The sequence below is a fragment of the Ambystoma mexicanum genome, chromosome 5q, assembly GCF_040938575.1.
Source record: "Ambystoma mexicanum isolate Mex_15411 chromosome 5q, UKY_AmexF1_1, whole genome shotgun sequence".
In the NCBI taxonomy this organism is placed as follows: Eukaryota; Metazoa; Chordata; class Amphibia; order Caudata; family Ambystomatidae; genus Ambystoma; species Ambystoma mexicanum.
Genome location: NC_090933.1, coordinates 36,946,217 through 36,973,079, shown reverse-complemented (window position 1 = coordinate 36,973,079; position 26,863 = coordinate 36,946,217). Strand labels below are relative to the sequence as shown.

Below are 26,863 nucleotides of genomic sequence, written 5' to 3'. Positions count from 1 at the left end.
AAAGTCCATCTCGACAGCCAGGACCCGCGATGTTGCTATTTGCGATAGACGCTAGGAGATGAAACACTTAGCATCTGATTTGAAGATTGCCAGTTGCGAGCGGTGACAGTCCGATTGCAGTGCAGGAGTCCCCAGAAGTCCTACCTCTTGTCCCCACGACTGAGTCACAAGGACGGTGAGATCTGCAGAGCTGCACAGCAATTAATTATTGTTTAATCAAGAAACCTTGCGTGTAAGAGTTTATTTGACTACTTGTCACTGTGAACCTCTGTGTAACTCCCCTGCAGCTCACATTGACCCCTCTTCAAATGCACCTGGCTGAGAAGCTAGACAAAGGGGATACTAGGTAACCCCTCCAGCACCCTATTGTAAGATGGTGTGTGCTGGGTCTAGAAAGTTACATATGTCAGTAACGTCAATTTCAATTTACTGCTCTGGGAAACAGCAGTTTATCCCAGAGAAGGTATTTAAACCTTGGGATAATCTGAAAGACCTCCCTGTGTCACTACACTGAACGTGCTGTGTGACACAATGTACAAGATGATGCCTATGGAGTTTGTCGGACTCCACAACCAAAAAAAACAGAAAACACATAGAATTAAAAGTAAAGTCCCAAAGTTCAGCAAAAGAGCTGGGGGTCTCTAAGGTGGGAGGAATTTAGAATTAAACTGAGAAGTCTCACTAACCGAATGTTTCATGATCAATTTTACTTGCAGATTTAGAAACTGCAGAGCTGTTTCACAGAGCCTACAGTATTGTGTTGGGGCAGTTTTTCTGAAGTCCAACTAAGGACTTAGTAAAACCATTTAATTGAGGCAGTACAAGACTCCACTCTTAGTTAAAGCTTTATCACCTGAGTTCAGGGTAGCGTAGACAGAGCAGCCAGGCTTATCTTAGGAGGGAGAGAGGGCTGTAGAATCAGTACAATAAAATTGTAGTATAAATGGTCCAAAGAAACACCAACACTATATTGTAAAAAATAAATGGTTTATTTAAATACAAGTAGGACGAGATCGATCTTGGGGGGGGGGGGGAAATGAGTACTATCACAGTTCCTATAAACACATTATTGAAAAACCCCAAGACTATGCTTGAAGGTACACAGACCAAAGCAGATTGCCTAATTTGGAACAGCTAACAGGAGTTACAGGGAAGCCCAAACCAATAGTTACTTTTGGATTACTTTCAGTACTACCATGGTGGTAGACCCTATCAGTTGTACTGTGACTCTCAGCAATGTGTACATTGTCCAGTTAATAGTAATATCAACTGGACAATGTACTTTCCTGATCTTGTGAAACACAGATTCTGCAAACAGTATAAACCTATCACTCTGATTCAGGATAACCGTTATCCTTGCAGAGTTGGGCATAGGGGTGTAATATTCAATTACAGTAGTTTTTCAGTTCACAGACTAAGGGAAACAATAACAAGGACTTATTTTAGGATAAGTTATGCTCAAGTTAAGTAAAACCTATACACTTTTTACAGGGGCTACCAGCAACTTAAAGGCAGGTATAAACCGAAGCCTCTTTTTGTGTTTATCTAAAACAGACCAGGGAAAGCAAAACCCAGTGTTATACTTTATGAATGACTCAAGGTTATTCTAGGTAGATGTAACTTAAGACAGACCTATTCTGGACAGGCTAACAGCAAGTCAGGGGAAGCAAGACCCAGTTCTAGACACTCATAATGTATTCTAACCGGATTAGTGAAATGAAACCAACAGTATTACTTTTGGGAAGAGGCACAACCACATCACAGGTGAGTAATATAACCTTAAATATTCTTTCTGTTAGAATGGCAAAATGGTTTCTATGGAAAGAAAGAAGTTGCATATACTTTTCATAATGGCAGAAAGTTTCTAGGGTAAGTATTCACTTTTGTAACTGTTCACTCTGAGTTGGTTACCAACCAATTTCTTTTGCAAGTAAATAACTTTTAAACATGTATTCTCTGTCTAGGCAAAAGGCCCAATCCTTGGAAGACTTCCCTTATTCTTGGAGTATGAGTGTTCTCAGTGGCATAAGGACGTGGTCACTAGGGTCTAGTGTCCAGCAGGCACGTCCGGAAAGGTTCTTTAAGTAGCAAAAGTCGGAAAGGTTCTTTAAGTAGCAAAAGTCGGTTTCTAAGGAAGACTGTTACAAGTACGTACTTTACTTTAGAGTTGGTTGAGGGTCCATGGGCTTCAAAGAAGAACCCTAGGAGGATTCCAGCAGGGGCCTGGGTGCACCGGACAAGAGGCCTCCCAATCACAGTAAACACCCTAAAACTGCAAAGGAATCACAAGAGACTTAAGGTAAGTAAATACCCAAGCCAGCACAATACCTCAGCACAGAAGATCTAGCAGCAGGAGGACCTCAGGATCTGCAGCCAAAAACCTGGTAGTTTAATTCCTTCATTAAAAAGACTGGACACTGGAAGGACCTTTGCATCAAGGATCACGGGGAAGTCTCTAGGCAAGGTTTGTCTCGCTGCTGGATGCAGCTCAGTGGATTTGGTGCCTTTTTCAGGAGCACTGAAGAAGACAGAATAGCGCTGATGGATTATCGTCGTTTGCTAGGTCCGTCCAACTCTCTGGTGAGGGGACTTTTCGTACTGGAATCGTGCCGCTGGTGATCCAACAGAATGCCCATGAAGTTTCAGTGAGATTCAGAAGACTGTGCACCGCACAATGGCTCTAGGACCCATGATATTGGGTTATTGCAGCCCTGCAAGGTCGCAGCATGGCGTGGGATGGCTCAAAATGCAGGTCGTCTTGCGTCTAGTGCAGAGGTCTTCAAACTGTGGGGCGTGCCCCCCAGGGGCGTCCACCCACTGGCCACCTCACCCATTATGGAGGAGCGGAGGAGCCAGCCCAGTGAAACACTGAGCACTGCCTCAGCTGCTTTTTTTCAGCTGAGGGAGTGCTCCTGGGCTGGCTGAACTGTCAAAGGGAAACACTGTTTGCCTTTGACAGTTCATTTCCCCAGCCGCACATGATCACTGAGCCATGCAAGTGCTGGGGCGTTTTGCTTCGCCAGCCTTGCATAGCTCATTGGAAATGCCGGCTGGGGCACTGCATGTATGTATGTGCGAGGTGGTGCTCCTGCGCCTCCTCGCACATACGGGCAGAGCAACCTGGAGCGCGGCATTTTAACAACCACACGCAGGCCCCTTCAGAAGGTACGTTTATGGCGATTTATTTTTTATTTAAATGTGTATGGATGTGTGTATGCTTGGGTTATGGGATAGTGGTGGGAGTAGGGTGGGGAGAGCCCAGGGTCTGTACTGGGAGTATGGTGCAGTGACGGCACACAAAAGTTCATAGCGATTTCTACATACCGTCCATCTGGCACTTTTGGGGGGGGGGGGGGGGGCAGGCCAAAAAAGTTTGAAGACCACTGGTCTAGTGGGTCTAGCCAGGCTCTGGGTTGGGGTCGTCTTCGGAGTCCACAGGTTGATTGCAAGGAAGGGCTACAGCAAACTCTGGTTATACAGCAGGCGCTTTGGTAGCTGGAAATCATTTCAGCTGCAAATTCTTCATCTTCCTCTATGGTTTTGGTTCCCTTGGCCAACTACCTCTTCAGCTTCAAGATTCAGACTCTTATGCAGGAACCCAGCGTATCAAACAGCCTTGCAACATTCAAACTTGCGGGGTTGGCAATCCTTTCAGGAAAGCCAGCCTCCCAGTTTGAACTCTAATCTCGCACTCAAGCTGGAAGACAAAGGGCTGCAGAGTTTTGAACTACTCCCTCGCTTCCTGCCGTCAGACACTCTGGAGCCTGGGCTTGGAGTCCACAAGACTCCTGTCAGATAAAAATCGCACAAAGGAATTTCCCACCGTGGATGTTAAGGGAATGAACAAGAAAGGACAAGGAACACTAAAAGGGCAAAGAAAGACAGGAGCCATTTTGATAAAAATGAACACCCATGGGTGCCTTTACTGGGGCTGTGGAAACAGCTCGCGGTAAAGGTGCACTGCATTAATAAAAAGGTTCACTGCCTCCAGCCATTGAATATCAGTTTATCCTTGTAACATAAATGTTACATTTAAAATGAGAATGAGATTACTTTGCATTTCCCTAGCACTCCACATAAGGTTGGGGGTGCTGGTCTCACTTAATAAAATGTAAAAGGGATCCAAAGATCCTTCTCTATTGCGAATGGTAGTTCTCACAAGGTTGGCCAGAGAAAGTTAAGGGGAGCACCTAGGGCAACCCAGCAACAATAGGCACTTATTGCCAGAAAGTTGTCGAAGAGGATAACTTTTAACAGAGACTATGAAGTGTCTTAAACATGACACCCGTAAAAAGAGTAAAAGATTCTGTGAGTGTGGGAAAAGGTTCCCACTCACAGAGGTATAAGGAAAAATAACCCACTAGTAAAACTTTCTAGGTTTGACATAGGTCAGGAAGATTTATCCTTACTATGTAAATCTTACCCAAAATAGTTGACTGTGCTCTAACTCGCACCACGCAAGTGCTATTGTGTGTGGACTCATTGAGGGCCCCTGATCCCGCCTCCACTCTCCTTAGACTAAGTCTTCACTGCTTCTCCACACTACCTTGATTGGGTTTTGGCTGAACTCTCAGATTGCCATATTCACCCTAACTGTGTGGTCCCATCAGATCTCTCCACGGGGGCTAATTTTACAAATCCATCTTAATACTAGAAACATTGCATACACCTCCATTTCACTATATGTATTGTTTTGTTGGAAACCAGCACTGCTTTAATAATATGCCTATTGTGCACAGAAAGACAAATTTGCCTGATTTGTATTTGATTATTTATTATGTGCTTATACACAAGTGTTTCAAAGCGCACACTTAAACAACTAATTTGTTGTCTCAATTGGTTAATGTGATTTGTTAAAATGTTTCTATTTTCCTTGTAGGTTGATCCACCAATAAGTGATGAGCAAGGTTGTAAAAGTTAATCTTGATACTTTACTAACATTTATGAAATATTAAGACTATTTGGTTATGCAAATATTAGACCGTTATGAATATGGTAGCCACACTTTGTTAAAATAAGTGTAGGGACCAGTCCCAAAGAAACATTGTTCGTTTTACTTCTGCTGTAGTTGCGTATTAAGCCACATGACTTTACTTCCCTATACATTTAATTGGAGGTAATAACTTGAATCGTGGTTTCTTGTACCTTTTATAATTGAGATATGCAATATCACTTTAAAGTAGGCTGCCATAGATTTTAGAGACTCCAAGGACCTGAGCTGCTAGTAAATGCATCTGTATCCTATAATTCATATTTTTTCTTTCAAATTTTAGGTTATGCTGGTGAATTCCCCAGTAGCTTGAAGAGAAAGAAAAGGTAACTTTGTATACTTTGGCTATCGTTAATCCCTTTTTGGAGAATTTGGCTAATTTGCCCTATTTTTAGACACTTGTTCAGTATACTATACACATGGTTACTCCCCACCGTTCTTGGTAATAGATGCTTCTATTGCTTCTTTCTTGGTCTCTTTTCCCTGTTGGGTAAGACTTTCATTTATCATTTGTTCTAAATTGTGTCTCCGTAGTGTAAATATGGATTTATAGTTCCCTGTAGCTTTTGCGCTTAATGCATTTTCCTATGCAGCACACAGCACTTTAAGTGCATTGTTGCTGGGTTGCCCATTGGGCTTACCTTTTTAATTTCTCTTGATTTACGTTGGGTTAGCTACTGTTTCCAACTCTAAATGGGGATTGCCCACCCCTTTGCATTTTATGTCAGACCAGCACCACCACACCTTATGTGGGCTGCTGGGTAGGTGAATAGTATCCCTTTTCTCACTGATATAGTAACATTTTTGTAACTTTGGCAAGCTAACTCTTATTACTGATGGCAGTGGATATACATTAATCACTTAAAAGTTAATATTACACAAATGCTGTCTAACCAGCCTTGATAATGCACAAAAGGGCCACAATTTTTCTGAAATGTTGGGCTCCTTTTTTTCACTATTTCTTGTGTGCTTGCTGTTTCTTGGATCTTCCCCTGGCATTCTAGGCAAGAACAACCTTGGTGGCTGTTTGGTCTTTGGCGAGAATCCTGTGGATTCCCCGTCCAGGCTCCAGAGTGTCTGGAAAGGCAGGAAGCGAGGGAGGAGTCCAAAACTCTGCAGCCCTTTGTCTTCCACCTTGCCTGAAAGGAACAACTCCCGGTCGGACAAGACCGCCCCTTTCTGTAAAATGCGGGGATAGAATGCAGAGGTTGTGCTGTAGTTCCTGATAACTCTTGGAAACTGCTTAAATCGACCACTGAAACCAAAAACGAAGAGGACGATGAAGGAAAAGCGGCTGTGCTGAGACCTTGCAGGACTGCAATACCCTGGGACTTTGAGCAATTGTGCGTTGCACGGTCTTCTGAATCTTGTGGAAATCCTGCCGGGCCTCCAGAACGTGAATAAAATCCAAAAAGTCCCCTCAACTCTGCTGGACCTTGGAAACAACGAGAATCTGACCAGCAGTATTCTGTCTTCTGTGCTCTTGAAAAGGCGCCAAATCCAGAGCCGCATCCAGCCGCAAGGAAAACCTTGCCTAGAGTGTTCCCTGTGATCCTTGCTGCAAATGTCCTTCCTGTGTTCTGTCTTCATGATGAAGGAATTCAATGATCAGGTTTTTGGCTGAAGATCCTGAAGTCCTCCCGCTGCAAAATCTTCTGTCCTGAGGTACTGTACTGGCTTGGGTGTTTACTTAAGTCTCCTGTGATTCCTTTGCAGTTTTGGGGTGCTTTCTGTGATTGGGGGGTGGAGGGTAGCTCTCGTCCTGTTAACCCAGGCCACTGCTGGAATCCTCCTAGGGTGTCTTGGGGTGAAGTCCCTGGACCCTCAACTAACTCTGAAGTAGAATACTTACTTGTTTGAACATTGTTAGGTAAGATTTGCACAGAACTGGTAAATCTTCCTGATCTGGGTCAACCCCAGAACTTTCTGCTTTACTAGTAGAATATACCCCAGTGAGTGGGAAACTTTTTCCACACTCACAGAATCTTTTACTATTTTTATGGGTGTCATTTTTTTAACTCTCCATAGTGTCTTTTTAAAGTTATCCTCTTTAACAACTTACTGGCAATATATGCCTGTTGTTATCGGGTTGCCCTAGGGGCTCCCCTTTTAACTTTCTTTTGCTAACCTTGAGTGACCTACAGTTCCCAAGGGTAGAAAGGATCTTTGGATACCTTTTACATTTTGTTAGGTGAAACCAGCACGCCCCGCCTTATGTGGAGGGCTGGGGAGATGCAATGTATTCCCTTTCACACTAAAACTGTAACAAAACTGTTACATCGACAAGCTTACCTTCAATGGCTGGTGGCAGTGAGTGTTGGGGAGAATTCTCTGAAATGTGCTAATTCCTTTCACCTTAGAGACCCCCAGCAACTTTGCTGGATTTGGAGGACTTGTTTTTTTTTTTTTACCTGGAGAGAGCGTGACCCTTTTTCCCACCGTGTTTTGAAATGTGTTTACTCTTGTGTTTTCTTTGGTTATGAAGTTTTAGACAACTCCATAGGCATCATCTTTTCATTTGTCACACAGCCCCCTCAGTGCAGTGTCACAGGGAAATCTTTTCAGGCTTTCCCAAGGTTTAAATACCTTCTCTGGGATAAACTACTGTTTCCCAGAGTAAGTAAAGTGAAATTGACTTTACTAGTCTTTTTAAATTCCTAGACCCAGCACACCCGATCTTAAAATAGTGCTGGAGGGGTTACTTAGTATCCCCTGTGTCTAGATGCTCATGTAGCAGCCAAATGCTACCCTTTTCTCTCGAAATGGCTGGTGGCAGTGGTTTTACAACGAACTACCATGATTTTTCCTGACCCCGAACACAGTAGCTAAAAATCACGGGAGCCATGTTTTTCAAGATTGCGCCTTAAGCCCCTTTGTTTAAACAGGTTCCGATCTTCTTTTTTCGTCATTACTTTTTGGAAAGGTCCTAGTGTTTTGTCTCTGGGTGTCTGGGGTGGGTAGGAAGCGAGAGCGGTGCCCGAAACTCTTTGCTTAGTCTCTTAGGAGACCCAAATGCACTCTGGCGTGATTGGCTGGCTGGCTGACTGTCTGGCAAGGACAGCCACCCTGCTGGGTGAGCGGCAGCTAGGCTGGAATGAATGGGCGAAAACTGTTTAAAAGGCAAGTCTCTTGGCTTGGAAGGCAGAGCCAACCACTGGAACAAAAGAATGGAAGACGAGCTGGAAGAGGACTGCTGCTGCAACTCCTGGACCGTTGGTTTGCCCAGTGAAGCCCTGCTGCAGGTCCGAATCTCGAATTTCATCTCGACATCGAAGCGCTTCAAGGACGACTTCTTCCTTTGAGTTATGATATGATAGGTTATTTATAACACGCTTAATACCTAGATTTTTCTAAGCGCGGACCCGGGGATCGAACCTGTGTTGCTCCATGTCGTCTTGCTTCCAAGGTGAGCATGTTGCCACTGAGCTATCCTCCCGAGACTCATAGGACGAATCCACTCGGAAACCACCTGGATACCATTCTCAGAGCTGGTTGTATTTTCCTCAGAGTGCTGCAGGAAACCGAATAGCTAGGGAGGACACCAGTTTGCGTGCTGGACAGCTACCGGAATTGAAGATTTGCCAGTTTGCCAGCTTGTGCAGTGCAGGAGTCCCCCGCTGTCCTCCCTCTTGTCCCCAAGACTGAGGCTCAGGAACAACGGGATCTGCAGGAAATGCCAGGAACAGAAGTCCTCAGCTGCATCTTTTTCTTCAAAATAAGGTACTCTGAAAACCCGACCGAGAGAACTTACCTCTCACTGCGAAAGTGCGTCAAACTTTTGCAACTTGAAGACCTAGTCAGCTTGTGTCACGACATATAAATCTTTCTTCTATGAACTACTTCTGAGAACCGTGGCAAAGACTTTTCCGTTTAACTACCAGAACAGTTTTTACTTGTACAAGACTCTAGCCCATTGACTTTGGCCTACCTATTGCATTGGAACAACTCCTCTGGTGAACTCAAACTATTTGTACTGTTTTAGAATAACTCTACTATTCGTTTTCTTAACTTATGCCTTTTTTGCTCCTACTTCAAATCCTCTGAATGCCATTTTGCACCTCCTTCAAAGTAGTTTAAATGCCTCAGAACCAGATAGTGTGAAGTATTGTATATTTTTGTGTGATATTGATTGCCTCCTTTTAGTGAATGGTTTCTAACTGACTGTGTAATAAATTAATACGTCTTTTTACCAAGAAACCTTGAGTAGAAGTCTATTTGAATACTTGTGATTGTAGACCTCTGTGTAACATCATTACAGCTCACAATCCCTCTTGAGATAAGCCTGGCTGCTCTGCTCGTTACCAAAAACTATGTGGTACAGACTTCTACCAAAGGTTGGTTTTGCTTACAACTAGTTATAATTGTGTGTTGTGGTCCCAGAGGGTACTGTATGCAAACTTCAACAGTCTTCTTCCTTGAAGAAGGCGAGGAAGAGATGTCATCAGTCTCCCTCTCCATCGTCTGATTCCTCTCCTGAGGTAATCAGATGTCCAACTAGATCTGATTCCCCAAGAAAGTGGGATGCATTTAGATCAGAGATGATGCGTATTTTCGAGAATGCGGCCCGCCGAAAGAATCGCACAAAAGCCATGCCCCGGTCGCTCCTGCGGACGACAAAGGGAAGTCGAAGGCTACCACTTTGAAACGGAGCATAAAGCTGGTAATACATTGAAGTTTCTCGACCCGAAGTACCACTGAGGAAACACAAAGCGTTGAAGACCTCGACGACTTTGTTGACACCATCGGAGTCCGATCTCTTGAAGTCAAAGGCAATGACGAGTAAACCAGCGCCTTTTTCAAAGCATGTCTTTTGACGCCGTCAAATGTTACTTAGACATTATCGAGACCTCTGCTTGTCCAAGACAAGGTGCACAAACCTGCTCCAAAAAAGACTTTAAGTCCGTCTTCAATATATGAAGAGGATTCTTCTCTTTTTGGGTTGCAATTTGGCATTAAGAATGTGCCTGAGGAACTTGTTTCTGAAGAGTCCAGGATGAGAGACCTTTAGGACTCTCTCCAGTTGGCTAGTGGTCTTGACACCTCGCACGAACTGGAATTTAGCAGGCCTGACCGGTCGGAGCATGCAGATTCATCATGTAGAAGACTCATGTCTAGGGTCACAGAAAATGTGGGTTGGAGCTTCTACATATGAACAGGACAAAATGACGAACATCCTGGACCAGGGTCCTCAGAAGGACCCAATTCTGTTCTTCCATAAGGTCCTTCAGAGGAAAGTCGAGGCAAATTGGGAGGCCCTGGAATCTTCACCTGCTGTTAATAGAAACTTTGCAAAGAAGTATAGGCCTTTGAGCAGTGATCTGGAATGCCTAACCAAGCACCATACAGCTGAGAGCTTGGTAGTTCAGGCTGCCACGTCATCAGGACAATCGGCTTATCCCTCTATCCCACGAATAGAGATACGAGGGTAGATGCCTGGGCTCGTAAGGTGTTCACTGCAGGCAGTATGGCCTTGAAATCGACCAATGCCAGTTGTACTCTTTCCAGAGTCACGTATACCCTGTGGGACTGTGTGGCTATGGTGGCTGATCAAATTGCGAAGGGCGAGGAATGAGACGGCTTCCTGGGTATAGTTAAAAATGGAAAGGAGGCAATGGAAGTGTCTCCAGGTAGGTTTGGATACTGCTGACCGTATCGGCAGATTCATGGCTAGCACTGTACTACGCAGACTTGCGTGGTTGAGGAAATCTGTGTTTGCAATGAACGTGCAGGCTAGACTTCTCAACATGCCCTTCGGCAGCAAGGCAGATGAAAGTTTGGAGAAGCTGCAGACCTCCAAAGCGGCGGCTAGATCACTTAGCGCCTCCATTGGGCAAACCCAACAGCCCTATTCAGGCTCATCTTCCTGGAGGGGTCGTTCTTTTCGTTTCTATTCCTCAATTGGTAGTGGAACAGGACAGGCCGGACAAGGGGGACAAAAAAATAATTCCCTCATGGTGGAAGAGGAAAGGGTGCTAGAGCAGTCGCAACTTTACCCTCGGCCGTTGCTGCCTCTAAGGCCTTGTTCCTTAAGACCCCGGTAGGAGGCAAAATTCTCAGTATCTGCACGAATGGCAGGGCATTACTTCAGATGCGTGGGCACTGGAAATGGGTACCAACGGTTACTGCCTTCCCTTTCAAAAAAGGCTTCAGGACCATCCACCGGGATACAACTGTCAAAATTCCCAATCCGGTCTTGTGCAGGAAATCATGACCCTCCTCAAAGTGCAATAGAACATGTACCTGTAGTGGAGAGAAACAAGGATTGGTATTCCCCCTACTTTCTGATTCCCAAGAAGGACGGAGAATTGAGATCCATCTTGCACTTACACTTGAACAAGTTCCTCGGGAAGAACAAGTTCAAGATGGTTACTCTTTCTTAGATCCTTCAGGCTCTCCAACTCCAAGATTGGTTGGTATGTGCCAATCCATTTCAAGCACAGAATGTACCTGAGGTTTGTGATTGGCAATTCTCATTTTCAATTTTGAGTTCTGCCATTCAAGCTGATCTCCGTCTGAGGGTTGTCACCAAGTTAATGGCGGTAGTGGCAGCGAGTTTCGGGAAAGGGGAGGATTCATGAATACCGCTAGCTAGACGATTGGCTGATTAGGGCTTGTTCCTCCGAACAAGCACAGGGACATCTCAGTATCACCTGCCACTCCCTTCATAGACTGGGCTTCTCCTTCAATTTCAGGAAGTCTTACCATTCCAAAGACTCCCATTCATTGGAGCAGTCCTGGATGCTTCTTCTGGGAAAGCATCGCCTCCCGAGGTGAGAGCTCAACACATTCAGCAGATGGTAACAAAATTCCAGAGTGCCCAGCATCTCGATTTTCTGAGATTGCTCAGTCTCCCATTTTACTAGTGTCTTCAATGGGCTCTCAGGACTCGGTGGTCCCCATTCTCGGGGAATATGTGAGACCAACTGCAAGTCTTGAGCAGTGTTGCTCAAGATCTCTTATGGTGAGCTTGCGAAGACAATGTTTCCAAGGGAGAATCTTTTTGGCAACCATGGCCAGAGATAACAGTAGTGTTAGGCAACATTGTATGCAGTACCCTTTGGGTGCACTACAACAGCCCTGACCTCCTGGCAATAGGAACCCAACCTTTGGTAGAATCTGTACTACACAGATTGGTAGCATGTTGAGCAGCCAGGCTTATCTCGAGGTGTCAATGTGAGCTGTAGAGGAGTTGGAGATTCACAGTGACAAGTCTTCAAAAAAAACTCTTACACACACGGTTTCTTGATTAAACAATTATTAATTTAACAGTCAGATTAAGCCTTCTTCAGAAGGGGCAATATAATAGAAGCACAAATACTGATTTAAAAAAATTAAGAGTGTGTAAGTACCCTTTTGGGATGGCACATACACTTCCTTACACCCTCAGGTGATGTAACTAGGACATTGTGGACATTAATATACCACTGTTTGCATTTAGAATCAGACTTGGAGTATGTCAAATAAAAAGATTATTAGAACAGAACAAGAGATCACACACATATTCTGAAGCAGGTAAGTGCTTTTGGTAACCCCCAATGCAAAGTTAGTTAACCCCTTCCTGGATGGAAGACCAAACACAATGTCAGAGGGGAAGAGTAATTCAGGGAGCTAGGCTAGGAAAAAGTCTAGGTCAGCTGAAGCACTTCTTGCAGGAAAGTACAAGTCTTGCACAATGTTTTCAAAGTCTTTGTAGAAAAGAAGATATCAAAGCAGGGCCAAAAGCTGGTTAGGCTTGTGAAGTAAAGAAGCTGTTAGCAACTCTACAGAGCAACCAAGATCAGTCTCAGCAGAGGACAAGTAAGCCTGGACAGCCAATTTTAATTGCACAATGTCTAGGGGAGCGGACTATCTTCTTTTGTCGGTAGGCAGTGTCCTGCACAGTGTTTTCATAAATGTTTGTAGAAAATGGAACACTTGAAGGGCCCCAAGCTGGGAGGCTTGTGAGCGGCAAAGCTATAGCAACTCTGCAAGGTAACCACGACAGGTCTCAACTGAGATTGAGTAAGGCTACACAACAAGAGGTAAGTTCCATTAGGCTGTACGGTACCTTTAGGTTGAAGAAAAGTGCAGCAGATGGTTTCCGTTCCTGTGCAGCGCTGCAGATCCTGGTGTTCTTGGGCCTCAGTCGTGGAGACAAGAGGGAGGACGTCTGGGGACTCTTGCACTGCACTGGGACGGTCACCGACCGTACCCAGCAATCTTCAGCTCCTCACGTCTACCGCAAATAACACTGCGGTTCCTGGCTGTCGAGATGGGATTTCCTTGCGTCTGGGGTCCAGCACTCGGTTGAGGTAGCTCAGGCTCTGTCAGTCCTGCTTCCTGGTAGTCTGGAGGATCTTCCTGGAGCTCTCAGCCAGCTTAAAAGCAACGTACATGATCTGGTGTTCCTCTGCCTTGCTATTCTTTCCCACCGCAACTGCAGTGGGATTTCAACCCGCTCCGAGAGGATGTACTGGTGGCTTATTTTGGAGTTCATTGGTCCCACCAACTCAAGGGGAGATGTTGTCCTTGCAGGGCTTCTCTAGTCGAAACGAAATTGGAGTTTCCGCAGAGGAACAGGGCTTCACTGGGCAAACCAACGGTCCAGGTGCTGCAGCTGGCGTCCTCTTCAAGTATTACTGCGGATTCCTTCGTTCAGTGGTCGACCCTTCCTTCCAAGCCAAAAAGCCTCACCTTTTATGCAGGTTTCTCCAATTCATTCCAGCCTAGCTGTCAGTTACCCAGCAGGACAGCCAGCCGGCCAGTCACCTAGGAGTGCATTCCTGTCTCCTAGGAGAATAAGCACAGGGAGTTTTGGGCACCTCCCTCACTTCCTGCCCCCGCCAGACACCCTGGAGCCAGAGACGGGCTTCATTCCTGAATCCCGCCAACGACAAAACTAACAAAGGGACCAAACCTGGTTTGGCGCGCATAGTAAATCTCAAGAAGGACCCTTTCCACAAAGAAATGGTGAAAAAAGACCGGGGCCATTTTGACATAAATTGCACCCTTGGGTGCTTTACTGTAGCTGCGAACGCAGTCCGCGGTAAAAGCACACCACGGTAGTTAAAAGTAAACCACTGCCACCAGCAATTCATTGAGGAAAGGGTACATAAAATTGTTAAATGAGAAGCTAGACAAGGACTAGACTAAGTAACCCTTCCAGCACCCTATTGTAATATAGTGTGTGCTGGGTATAGAAAGTTACAAATGTAAGTAAAGTCAATTTCACGTTACTGCTCTTGGAAACGGTAGTTTATCCAAGAGAAGGTAGTCAAACCTTTGGAAAATTTGAAAGACTTCCCTGTGCCACTGCACTGAAGGTGCTCTCTATGACAAAATGCAAAAGATGATGCCTATGTAGTTTCAGACTTCACAACCAAATGAAAGTGTTCAAAATCACATTTAAAATACAAGGGAGAGTGGGGAAAAAGGTCTCTCTCTCGCCAGGTTAAAAATTAAAATCCTCAAAATCCAGCAAAGTTGCCTTTAACCGAAGCTCGAAGATCCCGAGGACCCTCCCGAAGCAGGGCGACCCAAGCTAGAGTCATCTCATCAGAGTGCTGGACTCAAGGAGTGAAGGAAGCCATCCAGTGTCCAATATCCGCGGTGGTGCGATTTGCCGGTAGCTGAAACGGCGAAGTGGCGCTGACTTGAAAAACGCCCGTAGCTGCCGCTGATCTCCGAACTGCTGTGAAGAGTCCCTCAGACGTCCTCCCTCTTGTCCCCACGATTGAGGCCCAGGAACCCAGGATCTGCAAGTCTGCAACTAGGGCAGAAGCCAGCTGGACCCTCTTCTAGCCTAAGGTACTCTGCTGACTCAGGGATACTTCGCTCTTTGTTTGTAGCTTGCTTGTCTACGTTGAGATTTGCAGTGGCTGCCTTGCTAGTTATTTTAGCTCTAACTTTTCACAAGTGTAACCGCTTGTAGCCTAACAGTGATTTTCTACAACAAACTCTTTAACTTTGTGCAGGACTTTTTGCTGTCTAAGGTGCCTCAGCTCCAAAAACTTTGCTCCAGTTGATTTTGGCTGCCCTGGCTCCCTGCAGACTCTTAAAACCCATTCACTGATTCTAGCTGACCCTCATAGGTGATGCTTTGGTGTTTAATTTTGCTGGGTAAGGTTTTATCTAGATTTCATTTGGAGATTTGAAAAGTGCTCACATGCTTTGAGAACCTGCTATCCTTTTTTTCCTTCCTTAACCTTTCCTTTTTACCAACCTCAGAAATTACGGAGTGCGAAAGTGATCTCTGAGGCTTGTTAATCTGCTTAGTCACATGCTGTGCATATAGTCCGACATCCAGTGGTAACCGCAGAGTATTGCATCTTGTCTTGCGAGGATCGAAATGGGATGTGGTCATGGGCGTGTCTGTAACACTAATCCTAACGTGACGCGTAGTGTACCCAAAATCCCTCATGCGTCGAGGGCCCTCAGATTGTTTTTTCCACCCAGTTGACTGGTTCGACATCAGTTGATCCGGTCGACACAGCCGACCATGTGGCTGGGTCCTCTGGCCGGCCTACACCGTAGGGAGAGTGGGGTCAGGGTGGAAGTTTCCTTTTTATGAATGTCTTTCCCTTTCCTCTTTGTTCCCTTGGTCTTGTCACTATCATTTCTGTGCTACGGACAGGACACCATTTAGATTTTGCCCTTTAATCAAGGCAATGTTCCTGTGGAAAGACAAACACCTTAAGTGTAATAGGTGTCTTCCCCTCGACCACGACGAGGGGGCTTGTGCGGCTTGTAAACTCCTGCATTCCAAGACCTTAAAGGTGCGCCTGGTAACCCGGTGGGCGTCCTACGGAATGTTGCAGGCAGAGGGCCATTCCACCGCTGCCACAGCCGCCAAGTGTGACGAAGGGCTCAGTGACGACCATGGCTCCAATTCGGAAGCCTTTGACCTAACAGCAAAGCGCGCTCGCTCCCCGTTGTTCGTGTCCGGCCCCGAAATGCACAATATGAGTCCTGCTATGGGGACTGTACATCCGGTGACGAGAACGCACATTCTTCCCACACAACACATAACCCACGGGCCGACTTCAGCGGTACAGTCAAAGTTGTCCAAAGCGCCATCCAAAGGGCACATGGTATAGTTCGGCGGTGCCCGCCGATTCTCCTCATCGGCAGCCCTCCCCGCAACCGCAGCAGCGGCATGCGTCTGGACAGTCTAAATCTAAGGGCGCTACCACCAATGTTCACGTGACCTTTGAGACTCATAAGAAGGTGCCGCACAAGGCCCCGTCCTGCCGAAAAACAACCGCACAACCGCGGACCCTATCAAAACCGCTCCCTGTGACCCGGAGTATTACCAAAAGCATTGATAAAATCGTTATGGCGGTGAAACAAAAGGAACGATCGAAGGACCTGTCGAATCCCAAAGACACGCCTCAACCGCCAAAGGCTCGGAGACACTTTTCAGAGAGCACTGAGCCTTTTGCTTCGACGTTAAGGGAAAAATCTCAGCGCAAGAGCCTTTCCCACCCCTAGATTCATTTTGGCTCCTCATCCTAGACCAGAGAGAATTTCTAGGGGTGCATGGATAGATTAGAAAGGTTTATAGAACTCTCGGAGAAGTCCACACCCAAGATGCCTCGGGAGGAAGCACTGTTTGCTGCTGCAGCAAAATGTCAAAAGACCTTTCAGGATGAAGAGACCTAGTAATCTCACTGAGGAGCAGATTCACCCACCCCCCTCCCACCAAGACCAGACTATTCAGGATGAATACCCCTTTGGGGATCCTGATGGTGATCCCAATGACCCCGCAGATGGTTGGTAAGACAACCACGAACAGCCTGTCGGCCTTCAGCCTTGGGCATCAACTACCCCCATCCTGGACCCCAATGCCCTGTGCATGGATTCCCCTCCTACCACAGGCTTCTCCAATTGACGATCAGATGGCATTTGATGCTATCTTGATCAGGGCAGCGGAACACTTCCATATTGCCACGCAAATGGCAGTGCCAGATGTGGATTTTGTCGAGGACATCCTAAAAGAAAAGCTGCCTGCCAGCCAGGCTATTCCTTTGCTGAATTCAATCAAAAAATGTCTGGCTTGTTCATTGACACCTGCCCAAACCAGGCTTTCAACCCCAGAGTCGAGAAACTGTTTTGCCCATCCTCCTCTGATACCCTCTATATCAGGGGACATGCTACTCCAGATTCACTGGTGTTAACAACAACCAGGGAGAGAGCGGGGGGTCACCCTGTCCACAGGGGAAACACCCCCTGACAAAGAATGCAAGAGGCTATATGCACTAGGGAAAAGTCACCACTGCTGCGGCATTCTCGACTCACATAGCTAACACCACATTGCTGGCTATCTATTCAGACGTTCAAGGGAAGGTTCAATTGAAAACCTTCTGAACCACCCCCGCGGTAGAAACCACTTTTACGACACACATCTCTCACGGGGCAGGGGGGGGCTCACTGCTTCAGCAGACGGCTCACAGCATTTGGTCCCCAGAAGTAGCATCCAACAACATACATCTGTTGGAGCTATTAGCAGTATTCAAAGCACTGAAAGCCTTTCAGACACAGCTGCAGTGAAAGACGGTCCTGATCCTCACGGACAGCCTAACGGCCATGTACTATCTGAACAAACAGGGGGCACTCACTCTCCAGGGCTGTGCAAACTGTCCCAGAACATTTGGAAATTGGCTCTCAAAAACATGTTCCTGTTGTCACACGTTCCAGGGGAACTCAATCGTCTGGCGGATGTACTCAGCAGAGATTTCCCTTTTACTCGTGTAGTACGAATGGCGATTACACAGACATCGGGCCTCATTACGAGTCTGGCGGAAGCCGTGCCGGTAAAACCGGCAGGCTGCCGCCAGACTTGTGGGGATTTACCGGCTCCAGACTTGCCAGAATCACAGGGGCATTACAGCCCCCGTGGTCTGGTAATTCCAGAGCCGGCATTCCGTTACTCCCCATTCCCGCGGAGTGGACTCCACGGGAATGGGGGCAGTGGAAACACTGGCACCATGCAGTAATGGTGCCGGTGTTTTCACATCTGTGTGTGGCCGATGGCTTTACACATGCATGGTCAGACCTGGCGGGTGTAACACCACATGGCCACATAACTCTGAGTTAGCTGGTCTGGAAAACGGTGCCGGTACGGTTTTACCGGCACCGTTAAATCCAGACTGGCTAACTCGTCATGAGGCCCATTGTCTCCAACGTGTTCGCAGAATGGGGCTTCTCAGAGATCAAACTGTTAGCAACTCTGGAGAACGCTCAATGCCAAGATTACTCCTCCAGGTACCCCAGAACCATTCCAAGGGCAACGGTCTCTGGGTGACATAGGGAAATGTTCTTAAGCTCCCCCCCCCCCCCCAAAATCCCCTACTCAACGTGCACAAGATTCACCAGGAACCAGTTACTATGATTTTGGTGGCCCCAATGTGGGCTCGCCAATCCTTGTTCTCTCCCACAGTGAAACTTCCTTGTCCATACAACATGGTTCTCAGGACAAGGGAGAAACACTTCACCCGTGCCCACAAACTCTGAACTTAGTGGCCTGGCACCTGAGGTCATAGTTTGGCCACCTCCAACTCCCTGAGAGATGCATGGATATACTCAGAGGCAAGGACATCAAGCACCCAATATTGCTATTCCAGTAAATGGAAGCGTTTTGTCATCTGGTGCAATTCCAAGAGCATCAATCCCATTGACTGCTCTCCTACCCGCATTGTATTGTACCCGACTCCCTTACTAGACTCTGGCCTGGTTTTCAACTTACAAAATGTTCACTTAGCTGCTCTCTCAGCCTACACTACGTCACAACAGTTATTAAGGCTTTCATGGAAGGGGTAAAAAGAATTCACCTCCCCCTCCCCCCATTTCTAACACAGCTCCCGGATGGGACCTAAATGTGGTGTGATCTAGGCTTACGGGAATCTCAGTTTGAGCCCATGCATATAAAGCAAGTCTTGAGTATCTTACCTACAAGACCGCCTTCTTAATAGCTATCACTTCTATAAGAAGTCAGTGAACTACAGGCCCTTTCAGTTCTAGACCCCTTTGTTACAGTTCACAAAGATAGTGATTCTGCGCACTCACCCTAGGTTTGCGCCAACATTTATTTTTAAATTTCATGTGAACCAGTCCATAAAGCTGCCGACCTTTTTCCAGAAACCCTCTAACATGGCAGAAAGGAGCTTGCACACACAAGATGTACGAAGGGCAGTCCTGTATTATCTGGAAAGAGCAAAACCAGTAAGAAAGACAAACTAGTTTTTGGTTTCAGTTGTGGCTGGTAGAGAAGGAGATCCTGGCTCTAAATCGGCTATCTCTTGTGGATTGTCAAATGCATCACACTCTGCTGCACTCTTGCTAAGAGAGAACTGCCATTCAAGCCTAGAGCACACTATTCGAGGCACTGGGGCTTCCATAGCATTCACTGCAAATGTTCCTGTCCCCTAGAGTCCATTTGCAAAGCGGCAACCTGGAGTTCTGTACACACCTTTACAAAACACTATTGCCTAGCCATTCATTCTAGGTTGATTCTCAAGTGGGACAAGCAGTACTAAGACATCTTTTCACTACTCTTCCTTCTCACAACCCACCTCCAACTCTGAGTACTTCTCGCTATGTGACTCTAAGCAGATGAACCAGCATCAGAAGGCATGCATTACTTACCGTAGAAGCATTTCTGATGATTGCATCTGCTTAGATTAACAGGCGCCCGCCCTTCCTCCCCGCGCGGATAAAAGGAACATATACCTCTACTGCTTTCTCTTTTCTGTACTCACAATAGTAATAAGGCTCCCTCACGGCAGAACAAATACAATCTGAGGGACCTCGAAGCGTGAGGGATTTTGGTTACACTACACGTCATGTTAGGGATAGTGTTAGACGTGCCCATGTCGACGTCCCCTTTCGATCCTCGAAAGATGAGATGCAATACTCTTATTACCACTGGATGTCGGACTATATGCACAGCATGTGAATCTAAGCAGATATAATACTCAAATGCTTTTACGGTAAGTAATGCATGTCATTTAAATTCCATTACTGTCCTAGTTAGTGAAGTCACCTCAGGGTGTAGGATGTGTGTATGAAGCATCTCTATAGAGTATCTACTTGCTGTGCCTTGATTCTGAGAACGTATTTTGAACTATATTTTTATTGTTGGACTTTGATTTAAAACTGACCACTAAATAATTATTTCACTCAAACATTGAGTGTAAGTGCTTGGATACTGGTTACTTGCATTTGTGGATTTCGATGCTACAACTCTACAGATCACATTTACCCCTCTTGAGATAAGTCTGGCTGCTCAGTCACACTACCAACTTGTGTGTTACAGACTTGTAGCAATAGGTGGGTTACCTACTACCAAAAGGACAAGGGTGGTGTAGTCTCCCACACGGTTACTATTCAATTTCTTGCCCAACAATGTCCAAGGTGGTACCAACAGTTGGACACTCATAGAATTATACGGCAGGAATAATCTGGTGAAACCAACACATTAATTTTGGCAAGAGGTACAACCTAATCGTAATCGTAGGAGAATAGTATACCTTCACATCTACTTTCTATTAGAATGACAATATGGTTTCTAAGGAAGAAAAGATGTTAACCATACATTTAAGAATAGTGCGCTACACATCCAAGGTAAATAAACTTTTGTAACTGTTCACTCCTAGTTACAGTTACCAATCAACTCTTTTCTAGGCAAAAGGCCCAATCCCATAAAAGCCTTTTCCTTTTATTGGAGCATGAATGTTCAGAGGCAGAAGCGGGGTTACTAGGAACTAGTGACCAACATGCTGTGTTAGAATAGGTTCTTAAGTAGCAAAAGTCAGAGTTCCTTGGGAAGACTGGGCAAACAGGTGAGTACTTAACTTGTCGAGTTAGAAGAGGGTCCATGGGCTTCACAGACACCCTAGCAGGATTCTAGCAGTTGGACTGGGTGAACTGAACGAGAGGCCACCCCATCACAGAAAGCACTCCTAACTCACTTCTCCCATTCCTAACCTTCTCGAGCGCCTGGCCTACTTGCAACCTTTTTCACTAATCTCTCTCTCCTTCCTCCCTCTCAATCTGGCTTCTGTCCTAAACACTCTCCTGTAACTGCCCTCCCTTAAATCCTTAACTTCCTCCTCTCCGCTCGACACTCTAAGCAATCCTCTGTCCTTGTTCTTCTAGACCTCTTTGCTGCATTCAACACTCTTTCTTCCTTTGGATTAAAAGGCTGTGTTCTTAACTGGTTTTCCTTACCTCTCCGCCCGCTCTTTTACTGTTTCCTGGGGAGGCTGCTCCTCTCCTACCCAGCCTCTGGAATACGGAGTACCCCAAGGTTCGGTATTTGGCCCTTTCCTTTTCTCACTCTATACTCCCTCCTTGCCCCTGTTATCTCCTCATTTGGCATTTCTCACCATTTCTGCGCCGATGATACTCATCACTTCCTCTCCTTCTCTTCCTTCTCTACTAACCTCCACCTTAAACTCTTCCTGCCTTACTGCAATTAAAAACTGGATGTCTTCTCGCTTCCTTTCCCTTAACACTGATAAAACTGAAGTAGTTTTCTTCCCCTCCAACTCTCTTCCGCCTCCCTCTCCTCCTCCTTTCATTAATTTTCCCCCTTCTAATCTCCCCATTTCTGACCACACTCGCAAGCTAGGATTCACTTTGACTCCTCTCACCTTTTGCCATCACCTCTCTCACTTACCATGCCTGTCGCTTCCACCACTTTAATATTCGCAAAGTCTGCCCCTCTCTCACTTTCCATGCTACTAAACTCTTAATCTCCTCCCTTATCTTCTCTTGCCTCTTCTACTGCTCCTCCTTACTCTTTGGACTTCCTATTTATCATCTCGCCCCCCCTTAAATCTATCTACTACTCTGCCGTCCGCACCCTCTGTCTCCTCTCCCCCCGTGACTCCATCTCTGCTTCCCTTTCCTCCCTTGGCTGGCTTCCCTTTCACTCCTAACTTAAATTTCAATTTCTCCGCCTAGTCTTTAAATCTCTGCACGGTCTTGCTCCTCCTTATCTCTCCTCCCTCCTCTCGTTCTACATTCCCTCCCGCTCCCTTCGCTCTGCTGACCACTTCCTTCTCACGGTTCCTCCTTCCCCTTGTGCCGCATCCCGTTTCTGCTCCTTTCATCTCCTAGCCCCCCTACACTGGAACTCCTTACCTCTCTCACTCCGCTCTATTTCTACCTTTTCCTCATTACACACTGCCCTCAAATCTCTCCTTCTCCATTCCCCGCCATGAAACCCCTGCCCCTTCCTGCTCCCCTCCCACCTTGCCTTATCTCCTTGATCATCCCACCACCTCCCCATTCTCACCCTTCATCCCATCCGTTTCCCTCCTCCTCTTCCCCTCCCCTCCCTCTCCGTTTTACTGCACTACTCTCCTTCTCCCCTCCAGTTAATTGCTCTACTTGTTGTTTTGTTGGTCTGATTCTCAATTGTAAATTGCTTCTACTGCTACTGTTATAATGTTAATTGTCATATGTATCCTGTTGTTAAAATGTGCTGCGCTTTGGTGTAAAGCGCTATATAAACTAAATACAAATAGAAAGACAAACACACTCCACGGCTATACAGAATTCCTAACGAACTTAAGGTACGTGCATACCCAAGCCAACACAGTACCTCAGCATTGAAGATGATTTTGCAGCAGGAGGACTTCAAAAGCCCAGTCAGTGGATTCCTTGTCGTGGTGACTGAAAACTGGATCTTGGAAGGTACTTTGCTGCAGGGATCGATTGAGAATGCTCTAGGCAAGGTTTTCCTTGCGGCTGAATGCAATTCCGCGGATTTGCCATCTTTTACAGGAGCACAGATGAAGACAGAAAATCGCGGTTGAATTCTCATTGTTACAAAGGTCCAGCATTCTGTTGGGGTGACTCGATTTGTCTCTCTGGAGATACACCAGGATACACACAAAGTTTCAGCGAGATTCGAAAGACCGTGCACCACACAATGGCTCAAAGTCCCAGGGTATTGCGCAAGGTTGCAGCAACGCGTGGGATGGCTCAAAATGCAGGTCTTCTTGAGTCTAGTGGGTTTCACCAGGCTCTGGGTCGTCATTTTTGGAGTCCACAGGTAGATTGAAAGGAAGGGCTGCAGCAAGCTCAGGTTACACAGCAGGTTCTCCGGTTGCTGGAAATGGTCTCCGCCACTTTTCCTTCATCATCCTCTTCGGTTTCAATTCCAGTGGTCCACTTGTCTTCAGCTTCCAGGTTTGCAGTATTTATCAGGAACTACATCACGACTTATGCATTCTCTCCCTGCATTTTACAACAAGGGGCTGTCTGGTTGTCCAATCAGGACAGCAAGCTCCCAACTGGGATTTGTCACCATTCAGGCGAGGAGGATGACCAAGGGCTGTGGAGTTTTGGACTCTCGCAGACTGGAGCCTGGGGCGGGGAGGCCAGGGGACTCGCGCCAAAGATACAAATCACACAAAGGAATTTCCCACCCTGGATGTTGGGGAAAGGAACAAAAAAGGACAAACTCTAAAATGGCAAAAAAAGAAGACTGACATTTTGGTAAAATGAGCACCCTTGGGTTCCTTTACTGCAGCTGTCAACACAGCCTGCAGTAAAGGTGCACCAAATTAATACAAGGTATCACTGCCACCAGCCATTGAAGGTAAACTTGTCCCTGTAACAGAATTGTTAGTTTTAATGTGAAAGGGGATACATTGGATCTCCCCAGCACTCCACATAAGGTAGGGGGTGCTCACTTCACAGAATAAAATGTAAAAGGGATCCAAAGATCCTTTCTACCCTTGGGAACTGTAGTTCTCTCAAGGTTAGCAAAAGAAAGTTAAAAGGGGAGCCCCTAGGGCAACCCAGCAACAACAGGCACTTAATGCCAATAAGTTGTTAAAGAGGATAACTATAAAATGGAGATTTTACTTTTGGCCAGAAGACCAGCAACAAAGTCTTTGTGCTGTTGGAAGAAATTATGCAACTTGTGCAGAGACTAGAATGTAGACCCTTTTCTGTGCAAAACACTTGAGGTGTTATTCTTTCTACTATCCTTAGCCAATCTGGGGCTCCAGGTTGGAACTATTAAGGGCTATTTAGTGGCGCTATCCATTTTTAAGTACTCAGAAGAATGTTCATATTTCAGGATTCCACTGTTGACACAATTTATAAAGTGAATCACCAATGTTTCCCCCTCCCCTGACCCCTACCACCAATCTCCTTTCCAGGTACCAATTTGGAACCTTAAACTGGTACTAAAATATCTAATGTGTGCAGCCTTTGACTCTTTACGCTCGTGTCCATTATGGTTGTTGAATTTTAAAACCATTCTCTTGGTAGCTCTGACTTAAGTCAGTAGAGTGAGTAAATTGCAGGCTTAGACAAAGTTTGTATACAGTACCCTCTGGGAACACTATAAACAACTCCGACTACAGATATAGGAAACACAACTTTTGGTATAAGCTTGTTCTACACAGTTTTGGTAGCGTGTTGAGCAGCCAGGCTTATCTCAAGAGGGGTCAATGTGAGCTGTAGTGGAGATACAGAGATTTACAGTTACAAGTATTCAAATAAACTCTTACACTCAAGGTTTATTGAATAAACAATTATTAATTTATCAGACAGTTAGAATAAGCCTTCTTCAGAAGGGAGCAATATTATAGTACCAATCAAATACACTTCATGAAATACACACTCTTAATATCTCTAAATCAGTAGATACCCTTTTGGGATGGTCCATAGACACTACCTACACCCTCGGGTGACTTCAATTGCTAGGATGCTGGGGACATAAATATATCACGGTTGCATTTAGGATCATATAGTAATAAGTCAAAGGAAAACATTATCTAGAACATACAAAGAGTCCACAAATATTCTTAAGCAGGCAAATACTTTTGCATCTCTCCAGAAAGAGTCATTCAAGTTCAAAAGGCTAGGCCAAAATCAATGGGCAAAAGTATTTGCACAGTGTTTCAGAAGTCTTTGAAGAAAAGAAGAATCAAATGTAGGGCCACAAGCTGCTTAGACTTGTGAGTGGTAGACGATGCAAGCAACTCTGCAGCAAGAGGTACGTTCTCTCAGACTTTGTACAGTACCTTTAAAATGATGAAAAGATGCAGCAGATGACTCCAGATTCATGTTCAGCTCTGCAGGTTTCACTGTTCCTGGGCCTCAGTTGTGGGAACAAGAGGGAGAATGTCGAGGGACTCCTGCAATGCACTGGGACGGCCAAAACTCGCAACCAGCAAACTTCACTTTCAGTGGCTGTTCAGTGTTTCAGCTCCTCGCATCTACCGCAAATAGCAACAACGGGGTTCCCTGCTGTTGAGATGAACTTTCCTTGCTACTGGGGTCCCGCACTCTGTTGAGGGGGCTCCGTCAGTCCTGCTTCCTGGGAGTCCAGAGGATCTTCCTGGAGCTCTAGGCCAGCTTTAAAGCAACACACACAATCTTGGGTTCATCTCCCTGGCTATACGGTTTCCATCAGCAACTCTGGAAATTCAACCAGCTCCGAGATGGATGTCCAGGTGGCTTACTTTGGAGTGGATTGGTTCCACCAACTCAAAGGAAGAAGTCATCCTTGCATGCACTTCTCTGTTGATGCGAACTTGGTGATTCGGACCTGCAGCAGGGCTTCACCGGGCAAACCAACGGTCCAGGAGTTGCAGCAGCCGTCCTCTTCAAGCTCTTCTTCGGTTCCTTCGTTCCAGTGGTCGACTCTGCCTTCCAAGCCAAGAGACTCACCTTTTATTCAGCTCTCCCATTCATTCCAGCCTAGCTGTCACTCACCCAGCAGGGTGGCTGTCCTTGCTGGACAGTCAGCTAGCCAATCACCACAGAGTGCATTTGGGTCTCCTTGGAGACTAAGCACAGGGAGTTTCGGGCACCTCTCTCACTTCCTGCCCACCCCAGAGACTCGGGCGCCAGAGGCGGTCTTCACTCCTGAAGCCCACAAAAAGCGAATGAACAAAGACCAAAACTGGTTTGGTGCGCAGAGAAACTCTAGAAGGACCTTTCCAAAAAGAATTGCGAAAAAAGACCGGGACATGTTTTAATAAAGTGGGCTCAGAAGCCATCTTGAAAAACATGGCTCCCGTAATTTAACGTTACCTGAGCTACGAATAGTGTGCAGTCGGGAAAAATCACCACCAGCCATTCTGAGCGGAAAGGGTACCATTTGACTGCTACATGAGTATCTAGACATATGGGATGCTAAGTAACTCCTCCAGCACTGTACGAATTTAAACGACGAGTAAAGTCAATTTCACTTTACTTACTCCCCAGAGAAGGAATTTAAACCTTGGGAAAGCCTGAAAAGGTTTCCCTGTGCCACTGCACTGAGGGTTCTGTGTGACACAAATGAAAAGATGCCTATGGAGTTGGTTAGACTCCATAACCAAAAGAAATAAACACAGAAAACAAACGGAATGAAAAAGTTCAAAGTCCCAAAGTTTAGCAAAAGAGCTGGAGGGCTCTAAGGTGGGAGGAATTGGCACATTTTATAAGAATTCTCCCTAACAGTAGCATTCTTTCGACTGGATGTCCCTTACACGTATTCCTCATCTCCCCTACGAATTTTCCCTACAATAGAATTTGCCATGCTATTACAGCTTTCGCTCCTTCAAAGTGGAGTGCGGTCAATCCCGTAGTTATGCTGTTATTTCTACTGTAAGAAAAACAGAATTGAAGCCGACATCCTTGAGACAGATGCCCTCGAGGGACATTGAGTCGACTTCATCGACATAGAGCGCCCTCTGCTGAAATTTTTCCGAAGCAGCTGAAGCTGGATATCTAATATCAAAAATTAGGAATACGTGGGAGCAACGTAGAGTCTACAGAACGTTACCAGGGGTTGTAAAACCAGATATTGTATGAAGAAGCCTAGTATGTTATCATTAGAAATCCATTACTCATGTAGAGAAATCAGTTACTCATTGTAGT

General features: G+C 45.9%; 1 protein-coding gene across 2 annotated transcripts in view; it reads left to right on the top strand.

The window, feature by feature from the left end:
• LOC138497172 (uncharacterized) overlaps positions 1–26,863 on the top strand; it is a 1,228,614-nt gene that overhangs the window by 480,745 nt on the left and 721,006 nt on the right. For both annotated transcript variants that reach the window (XM_069620463.1, XM_069620462.1), the window contains exons 11-12: positions 4,880–4,907; positions 5,274–5,316. In XM_069620463.1, coding sequence (XP_069476564.1) covers positions 4,880–4,907; positions 5,274–5,316 — 71 coding nt within the window. The remainder of the gene's footprint in view (positions 1–4,879; positions 4,908–5,273; positions 5,317–26,863) is intronic.